Here is a 10,350-nt window from a genome sequence, read left to right as displayed (position 1 = left end):
GTGCATATTCTAGGGAGTAGCTCCTAGTAAACTTGTTCTTGGCCATATAAAACATGCAGGATTGTGTTGCGACCCTATAGCTTGGTACCAAGCATATTAACTGCCCCCAGGGCTATTGGATGGGTGGCTGAGGGGAACTTTAGCTGTCCCGGTTGCTGGACTCCAACTCCCATATTTCCCATTGGCCGATGCTGACTGATGCTGATGGAGTCCAACAGTATCTGAATGACCGCAAGTTCCCACATCTGTCTCAAGGTAATAACTGAGTAGCTGAATATTCAAAAATCATATATTTGCCTTTAGTGTAGGCCAAGGGACAATATTATAAAGCAGACATCTGCTATGGACTCCTAGGTCTTTGCAAATCATTCAGCCTCTTTTGTAAAAATGAGCCTTAATCTACTTCTATTCCACTCCTGCTTCTTCCCTGGCGAGGAGGGGGCACCATTTTGTCATTTGCCTCATGTGCCAAAATGTATTGAGCTGGCCCTATGTATTTTTTTTGTGGGCCAAAAAACTCTGACACAGATGGCAGGCAGCCTGTGGCACTGGTACTCCATAAGTTGCAGGAGCAGCTGAAGAAGGTCTTGGGGACCTGGTTATGGTGCAAAGCCAGCCCTCCTTCCTTGCTGCCTACCTGTCGCCTCAGTCACCCACAGAAGTGATTATTTCACCACTGTGCATGTGAACGGTGCACAACTCTGCCCTGGGGGTAAATCTGGTGGCTCGCATGCATGATAAAAAGCGAGTTTCATTATTAACAGGTTACAGGTAGGTAGCCGTGTTGGTCTGCCATAGTCGAAACAAAATAAAATAAATAAAAAAATTCCTTCCAGCAGCACCTTAGAGACCAACTAAGTTTGTTATTGGTATGCGCTTTCATGTGCATGCACACTATTTCAGATACACTGAAACAAAAGTCACCAGACCCTTATATATAGTGAGGGGGTGGGGAGGGGTATTACTCAGAAGGGTGGTGGGAATGGGTGGCGGCAAACGGCGCTGCCTCTGTGCGCGTGCAGAGCGCATTCCGCCTCATTCCTTCTGGGGTTAAGAAGGCAGGACTTCTGCGCCTCAGGGACCCGTTTTCCTTTTCTGAAGGAAAAAAACAACAGCGGCTGGGCTTGAGAGTTTTGAGCCCCCCCCCCCCGCCTCTAGCGGCCGCTTGGGATAGGGCTCCTGCGAAAGCGGCCGTCTCCTTGCAACCAGCCGGCGGGGAGGAGGTGGCGACGGCCGGGGAACTTGGCTGCGACGGCGACGCCGCTTCTAGGAGTGCGCCGGGCGCAGGTAAGCGGCCTCTCGGGCCTCCCCGCCAGGGCGAGCGCGCTGGCTCTCCTGAGCGACCACGGGAGGCCCCCGCGTCACCCGAGAGGCCCCGCGGCGGCGGCAGGAGGAGAAGCGCCGGCCAAGTCCCTCTCCCGCCCCCTGGGTCGCAGTGGGCGCCCCGTCCCGCGGCCATGGCGGCTGGCTCCTGGGGGGTTGGTTCCTAGAGCAGGCAAAGCAAAGCTTCGGGCCTCCTCCTTGCTTGGCTCCCTCCTCTCCGCGACGGCGATAACAGGTGCAGGATTCGGGTTCAGTTCCTCAACTACCGCCCACCCTCAAATTCCCGGGAAGAGAGATTCTTTTAATACGCCACACTTTATCATAGAGTCCCTTCCAGAGCGAGATTATTTATTGATTGTTTTTATTGTTCCGCGGTTCGCCCTCCAAACAACCCTGTGAGGTAGGTTGACCTGGGATATGGTGACTGGCCCAGCCCTTGCTGTGCCCCAACAGTACAACCGCTGCACTATTATACATGGTTGTTCAGCTTTGGCGCTTTTAAAAAAAGTGCACTGCTGCGCCACAAAACAAGTATTTATTTGTTAATAAATAATTCGTTGCAAGGGTGGAGAATTAAAACTGTGGATAATTAAAACCCATCTGGAGGGCCTCATCCCTGGCATTGCCACTGTTCCCTAGGATGCCAGATAAGTGTTTTTCCCAGAGATGCCAGGGATTAGACCTGAGACCTTCTGCAAGCAAAGCATATGCTCCACCACTGTCCATTTAGCTCAGTATTTTGCCTTTCGCAATGCCTCATGTCCAAGAACAAGAGTACTGTACTGTGAGTGGACCCTTTGGAGTTCCTTGTTCAAGGTTTTAGGGAGCCAGCCATACCTTCTTTCAGAATTCTCCATTCTGTTGCTCCCAATCAAGTTTAGCAATCTGTGGCTCCTCACTATACGCAGTCCTCATTGAACTGTTATGTTTCCCCCCACCACTTTAACATTTATTGTTAAAAAGATTTTTTTCTACTATTGTAAGCTTTGAGGCACCCTCTCTCTTCTTTTTCATTAGCCCAGTTTTGGCTACATAGCTGTCATTAACTTAGCACATAAATTTGTGGATTGTCGATATGATTCCTGTCATTAGGAATACAGTGGTACTTCAGGTTAAGAACTTAATTCATTCTGGAGGTCCATTCTTAACCTGAAATTGTTAAGTCTGCCTTGTTGCTGGTGATGTTGAAGGTCCTGTCTTTAGAAATTTATCTGTCCTTCCTTGAACCTATTTATATTGCTGTCTTCTGGTGTCAGTGAAGAATTTTAGAACAACATAAATTTCACAGGGAGTTCCATGAAAAGCGTGAAAAATACTTTTCCATATTGAAAATAGCTCCAGCTATTTCATAGTATAGGGAAATTCATAGTATTTCATAAGTTCACTTTTAACTCTTCATTTTTAGATTTCAAGCTCAAGTACCACAGTGTATCCATAATTATCCCATGAAGTACATCCTGGTAACTGGTGGTGTCATCTCAGGCATTGGTAAAGGAATTATTGCAAGCAGCATAGGCACCATCTTGAAATCATGCGGTCTACGAGTTACTGCAATCAAAATAGATCCTTACATTAACATAGATGCTGGAACCTTCTCGCCATATGAACATGGTACGAGTGACACAAACTTCTTTTCCCTGCAAATTTGGTTGCATTCCTTTTTATTGAGAAATTGATCCCTTTTTCTTTTTTGGAATATGAAGCTGTATAGATATATAGATACTTCAGTATTGTATTTATGCATGACTGTAGAAACAGAAGTCATGCTGAGTTCAATGAGGCTCCTAAAACTGCAATCCAATGCACATTTAACTACGAGTAAGTCTCATTGAACTCGGTAGGACTTATGTCTCAGTAAACACACTTATCTTGCATTTCTCTCAGTCAACTGCCCAGTGTAATATCTACTTTAACATGTGTTAATCTTGTGTAAGATTGGTTCACATTTGTTAGGATCTAGTTCTTCTCCTGCCAGCCCTCCTACATCATTACCCATCTTCTGTCCTTATGCACTGGGTTTTTTTCTGAAACATCTGAACTGTGTATAGAGATTTCTGAATTTTATTTGGTCTCTACAGAGTTTCTTGACTCATGACATATGAGAATTAGGGGAAGGGGGAGGCGTTGCTCTTGCTTTGATTATCACTAGTAACCTCTGATCCAGCCTAAGCCTGCATAACTTTTGATGTTGATGTAAACCAGTTATATATTGTCATAAATTTGGAGGGAGAGGAGAGATCCCCCTAAACCCATGAAATTAATGAATGTCAGAATCTAGTTAATATTTGTACTACTGAAGGGAAGATTCCAGGCCAGTGGAAAAATACAGGCTAAGCTTCCTTTCCAAGTAACCTCCAAAGAGGTTAACATGACAAAAGGTGTTGATGACCCACATCCAAGAGGAATCCTTGGGCCTGGGCAGACAGGAGTTACTTAGATGACAGGGAGGGGGCAGGTTGTACTCACAGGAAAAATGTTCCTGTAGAAAACTAGGTTTGGAATAGCAGATGGATGAGGAGGAGTTATTTGGGCAAGAGGTGTGCTGGGAAGAAGGAGAGCAAAGGCTTGGTAGACTGGCTGAACGCAGGCTGGGAGAGATGCCTTGGAGTCCAGTGTTGCAGTGCTGTGGGGAACAAACCCCTCTTGAGATGACCATGCTGTAAGATCTGAACTCCCTCCATCCAAATTCAGGTATAAATATGTGAATAAATCATATGCTGCCACATCTTGATTCTCAGCAGAAACACAAACCTGTGGTGAGCACCTGGAACCCCCTGTAATCTTGCTACCACTCAGCAGAGTTTGGGGGTTGGCGTGCAACCTATGTAACAATATAAACTGAGGGGTTAGATTTAAAGCACCAGAATGGTGTGCGGTTTGGTGATTCTGAACCTTGGCCTCACTCACCCCCAGTGACTTTTTCTTTCAGACAGGATCACTTTTACTATTTGAGCCTGTTTGGAGGAAAGGTCTCCCAGGGTTTGATGAACTTTGGGAGTAGCTGATGGGGAAAGTTCAATATCCCCCACCCATGTGTTCCTTTTGCATTATAAATCAAGTGTTTTCCACTATTGAGGCCAGTCCATATTTGAAGACAGGTCTATCACAATCATGTCTAATTTGGGCCTCTGTTTTCTATGTGGTTCTAATCAGGTTTACTAGAATAACTCGGACTTTTGAACTAATATAATGTTGCGGATAAAAGAAAAGGTATTACGGTAACTTGCAGACAGAGGTTACAAGGACATAGCTACTAAGACGGAACGACTAATTTGTAGGATTTTTATCCTCATACTTTACAGGGTAATTAATTTGAGATTTATTGTTAAGAATCTCAACAGCATAGAATCACTCAAAAGAGCTAGCTGTAAAATGTGATGCATTTTATATTAGACCTAATGTAGTAGGTGAATTTTTAACAGTAGCCTTTGGCACTGACATCTGTGACATACGATTTCTGGTAGAGGTAGCTGACCATGGTAATGCAGATCATGGAATATATTTTATGACTTAACTAATTATTTTTATTTTGTAAGAGATGATGCAAGGTGGCCTTTCTGCTGAGCTAATCATTCTTTTTGTGTTAGTTAATTTCTCCTTGACCCAAGCACACAAGAAGAAAATGTGTCAGGGCATTAAGGATATATGATAGGCCCAGAACAGAAAAACAGTGTGGGGAAATGGAAATCCCTTTTCAGCCTCATTCTAATATATAATGAATGTTCATGTAATTACATGGATTTGCATATTTTTACCAAATGATTTCCCCCCCATGATTTTAGTAAAATAGTATTTTACTAAAATATTAAGATTTCTCCAAGTTGTTTACAATGCATCTGCTAGTGGAAATTAGTTTTGTTTTTAGCTTATTTTTAACCATTATACATTGCCTTTCTTCTACTAAGAAATTACCTCCGTTCAACATCAGTACTTTTGAAATATGTACTGTGTCTCCTAAAAGTAACTTGGCCTTCTGTCTTATTTTATGTTTTTGTGCTTCTTGTTACTTTTGTATTGACTTTGATTTATTTTTTTTAAACGTACTTAGAGCAGACCTTTACTTCTCTGTGCACTGAAACTAGTAAAAGCTCTTGGTTCACAGTCAAACATAAAAGGCATATTCTTTAATTTGGACATATAGAACGGATGTACTTGAAATATATGTTTGTGCATAACATTGTGAGATTGAAGAATAAAAATGTATGTTTCACCAAAATATGTAAAAGCATGATTTGTTTCTTTAGGTGAAGTTTTTGTGCTAAACGATGGTGGAGAAGTTGACCTTGACTTGGGAAACTATGAACGATTCTTGGATATTAACCTTTACAAGGATAACAACATCACCACTGGAAAGATCTATCAGCATGTCATCAATAAAGAAAGGCATGGAGATTACATGGGGAAAACAGTTCAAGGTGCTTTATCATATTTCTATTCTGCCCTCCCTTCCTCCCTCTATCGTGATCCCAATTTATCTTGTTGACAACAACCCCTGGGTGTTAGATTAGACTGAGAGATTGTGATTTGACCAAGGCCACCCAGTGATCTTTGAGCAGAGGTTTGATCATAGGACTTCCAAATCCAAAGTCTTCAGTCATCCTCATATGGATTAGTTTAGTGTCTTATAACCAAAGTGTGGTATAATTGCCAAAAGTTTTTTAAAAAATCTTTATTTATTAGCTTAGTGTTCAAAACACACACCTAATGTATTTGACTGATGAAATAATCTTTGCAGGGCTGGCATCCCACTGTTGCCATATTTGTCTCTGCGATACTGTTTTCTTATTTAAATGCATAACCTTTTCTGGATGCCAAGTAGCAATAAAACTGTTCAAAATGTTGAAAGCAAATGATGACGACGTATGTACAGTATTTACAGAGGCATGTTTTAAAAATCTTATGCAGAAGTGTTCAAACCCACTTTACCAGTGTTTCTAATAGTATAAAACCAGCCCAAATTTTGTGAGTTCCAACATTTCACTAGCTGATACTGTGGGATTTCTCATTCCTTTTCTCCCTCCTGAATCACCCTGTTAGCTTTCCCCCAGGTTGCATCAGATAGTCCCCCAACCCTCTAAGCATATTGTTTCCTGCTTCCTAAAGAGGAAATCATGTTTGTGCAAGAAGTAGTCTGTTGCACAAGTGGGATGCTCCTCTTAGATATCATCCGTTGCATTTGTACTTTATTTTCCCTTCATTTATTCTTTTTTACTTTGGAGTTTTTGAGGGACCTTTTCAGATTCATATATGAAAGGAATTTGCTATAGCTTTAAATGCTATCTTTTTATTCTAATTTAATTGGATTGCATCTGATTTTTACTTAGAACAGAGTTGTATCTTGTCATGCATTTTTCGCCTTTTCTAGCATTTGGTTTGCCTTGCAGTTGTCCCACATATTACTGATGCTGTTCAAGAATGGGTAATGAATCAGGCAAAGGTTCCTGTGGATGCTGATAAGAAAGAACCACAGATATGTGTAATTGAGGTAAGTAAGAAATTATGTGAAATAGTGGATAAAGACACGGTTTGTTTTATTATGTGAATGCAGAGTGTTTTTCCTCATTGGTTTTATTCTGTCATTCTAAAGCTACTTTGAATAACTGCAAGGAAATAATCATTAAACAATCATTATTTATTGCTATTACATACGTGGGTTGCATTACAGAAACAGTTGTCATATCAGTCAGTAGCCACCACTCATTGACCTATGTTATTTTTGGCACTCTGCATAGGATGGTAGTTCTTTCCTTTTTTTAAAAAAGCAACACTAAACTAAAATTGAAGCATAAAGAGGTGATAGAAGTCAATTTCCTTTCGTGTTGCTCAAACTAGTTGACTATAGATATTCCTTTTCAGCTGGGTGGAACTATTGGAGATATTGAAGGAATGCCTTTTGTAGAAGCTTTCCGGCAATTTCAATTTAAGGCCAAAAGAGAGAACTTCTGCAATATCCATGTCAGCCTTGTACCACAAGTAAGTCATTTTCATACTTTATTGTGCATTATTGTTTTACACATCTAATTTTTTGGGGGAAATATTCATATAGGGTATTTTTAAGGACCGTGAACAACGAGCAAATTACATTAACTTGGTGATAGATGCGCTGATGCCTGTTCCTCTTATTCTCACCCTAGGTTTGGTTGCAAAAAATATAGTATCTTTTGGGGAAGGTTTGAGAAGCTAAACATTTATTACAGCTGGTGAAATAGAATAAAACCTAAACATTTTAGATGGATGGCACTGAGCCTTATAACAGATTTTAAGCAATCATTTAATATAAAATATTTCATTAGCTGTAGACAGGTTACTCTGTTTGAAGATATGCTTTAGAAAGTCTGGGAGACTGTATCACTCCTTTTTAGAGATGTCCAACATGGGTCTGTGGCTTCATACTAATGAGACAAAGTAGTGTACAACTCCTACTGTGGACGTTTGTGCTCGGGCAACGATAGAACAAGTCATTAAAGCAGAGAAATAGCTACTTTAGTGGCTTCCATGCATATTAATATAGTTGCCTATCAGATTGCACAAAACATTTATTCAAAACATTTATTTTTCAGCCTAATGCTACCGGAGAACAGAAAACAAAGCCTACTCAGAATAGTGTCCGGGCTTTAAGAGGGCTTGGCCTTTCTCCTGACTTGGTGAGTTTGATAAAATTTTACAATATCATGTTAGAAAGGAAGACCAGTATAAAGGTAGCAATATAACTCAGGCAGCAGGAGTGACGGGGGGGGGGGGGGCATTACGACATACCTAGTCTCTCTTCAGCATCGTCACTGCACTTATCAAGAGGTTGTTTGTGAGAGATGGCAGGGAAGTTGGCACAGTGGTGAATCCAATCCACCAGCTGCTCCTGTCAGGTTTGAATAGGAATGTGTTCAATAAAATCATGAAAATGTGTTCAGAATCCAAATACTTTGTTAAATACAGCAAATGGAACAGGTAATATGCTAATGGAATGTTAAGCTAGAATGTTAAGCTAAACTTTGTGCCCGTTTGGTTTTCCACTTATTGTACTTCACACTTAATTATGGTGAAGTTAAGTACCTTAAACAGACATGCATATAAGTTTTCTACTTCAAGGGCTTGCCTTAAATCTTTGGCTGTGCATATTGGTTCGGATCTGGACTTCACTCCCTTAGGCGTGTTTTGTGAGTAGAGTTCCACTAGGGGGTAATTTTTGTCCTGGAAAGGTGAGGTGTGAGCAGGCAACATTTGCCGATTTACTCATCGCTCTGCAGCCCCAGCAACACCTCACAGCACGTCTCCATCCACAAAATATTTCCATTGGATAGAAAGAGCTTTTCCACATGTGGAGGGCAAATTCTGGATCCAATCTGCTTTGCTTATTTATTAGTCAGTGAACCCCCTCCCCTCCAAAAACAGGGAACATATATTATTGAATGTTCTCTGACAAAAGTACAAGACATGGAAGCGGGGCCCCAGTATATAGACGTTTAACATGTCCATTTATTTCAATCAGAAAAGCTCTTAACATGGAGGCAATTTGTGTATCCCCTGCTCATGCAGAGCAACTCACTGTAGGCAGAAAAAGAAACTTATAACCGTTTAGATGATAAGATGCTGTTGTTTGACTGTAAGTTGTTCAATGGGAGTGTGTTTTTTCTTCCATAGAAAACAGGACATTTAAATATTATGTTAATAATTTAAATAAATAAAAAGGAGGAAGATGTTGGTCTTTTCGCAATTTGTGCTGCTTATCTGTAGATTTGTATTTTTGACAGATAGTCTGCAGAAGTACTAAACCTATAGAAATGGCTGTGAAAGAAAAGATTTCCATGTTTTGCCATGTGGAACCTGAACAGGTTGGTAACGTCTTTTAACAGTCACAGTTGTTCTAATGTCTGCAATCATTTTCTAGGTGTTTTATTTTTAGTTCATGTGACCGAGTATGTGGGACATTGGAGGCAGGTTGCGGGGGACAAACAGCAGCTCATTGAGATAATCAAAAAGTAAATAGTTATTTTCAGGATTCCTTTATTCTGTAATTTATAATAGTTTATGCATTATGTTACATACAGTAATATAGGCTACAAACCTAGCTTTATTTGTCTGGGAGTAATCCTCCTTGAATTCAGCGTGATTTACTTAAATGTAATCAGGTGATTGTGCTGTTCATCACTAGGACAATCAACTTATTCAGAAATCAGACTCCCATTACATCCCAGCAGAGGTCAGTGTTGCATTCTTAGACAAGCCTGCAGATTAAAAATTTACTATCTAACCATGAAATGAAAACAGATTCATGAGTTCCCTCCCGCCCCGCCAGTGCAATTGTTTGTTTAGAGGCTGATAACTCAAAGGAAGAGGTGACATAATAGAAGTTTATAAAATTATGCATAGCACGGAGAAAGAGAAAAGTTCCCCCCCCTCTCTTTTAACACCAGCACTCACTCTCCTAAGAGGCAAAGATGGCTTTAAAAGAGGATTAGACAAATCCATAGAGGAGAGGGTTATCAATGGCTACTAGCCATCGTGACCATTTTCTACCTCCTCAGATGGAGGTGAAATGTGTCTCAGTACCACTTGCTGGAAATTGCAGGAGGGGAGAGTGCTCTTGTGCTCATGCTCTGCTTCCTGATTTTTCACAGGCATCTGGTTGGCCACTGTGAGAATAGGATGCTGGACTAGACAAGCCATTGGCCTGATCCAGCAGGCCCTTTATGTGTTTGATAGAAAATTATGCCTTCTCAATGCAAGTTAAAATACTGGACCCATCAGATTCCCCCCCCCCAATTTGGGTTTGCAGGAAGTGCAATTGTTTAGCGTTAAAAATAATAATTCATATTGGATGGCCAGTATATTACAAGCTTATTTGCGGTGCAGTGTTATACATGAGCACTCAGAAACCTGGGGTCCAGAACAATCACAAGTTTTAACAAAGAACAAATATTAGTTCCAGCTTGCATTAGTTCAGTGCAACATGCAGCACCTTTGAGCTCGTCTCCTGACATTGGCTTTGCTTGGTGTGATGTGTGAATCAGGCCTTTGTGTTTAGATTAT

At 41.0% G+C, this 10,350-nt stretch overlaps 1 protein-coding gene across 9 annotated transcripts in view; it reads left to right on the top strand.

Annotated features, from left to right (window-relative positions):
- Positions 1–10,350, top strand: part of CTPS2 (CTP synthase 2) — a 65,613-nt gene that overhangs the window by 12,956 nt on the left and 42,307 nt on the right. For 4 of the 9 annotated variants that reach the window (XR_014563104.1, XM_083734378.1, XM_083734376.1 and 1 more), the window contains exons 2-7: positions 2,729–2,934; positions 5,568–5,738; positions 6,708–6,808; positions 7,180–7,296; positions 7,884–7,967; positions 9,072–9,152. Coding sequence is in view for 8 of the 9 variants with exons in the window: in XM_083734378.1 (XP_083590504.1) it covers positions 2,729–2,934; positions 5,568–5,738; positions 6,708–6,808; positions 7,180–7,296; positions 7,884–7,967; positions 9,072–9,152 (760 nt within the window). In the remaining variant the exon portion in view is untranslated. Of the gene's footprint in view, positions 1–926; positions 1,724–2,728; positions 2,935–5,567; positions 5,739–6,707; positions 6,809–7,179; positions 7,297–7,883; positions 7,968–9,071; positions 9,153–10,350 lie in introns of those variants that run through there. The other 5 variants (XM_083734379.1, XM_083734382.1, XM_083734380.1 and 2 more) reach the window with 5 other exon arrangements.

The sequence above is a fragment of the Podarcis gaigeae genome (genome assembly GCF_964106915.1).
Source record: "Podarcis gaigeae genome assembly, chromosome: 4".
NCBI lineage: Eukaryota > Metazoa > Chordata > Lepidosauria > Squamata > Lacertidae > Podarcis > Podarcis gaigeae.
This window is presented reverse-complemented; position numbering and strand designations above follow the sequence as displayed.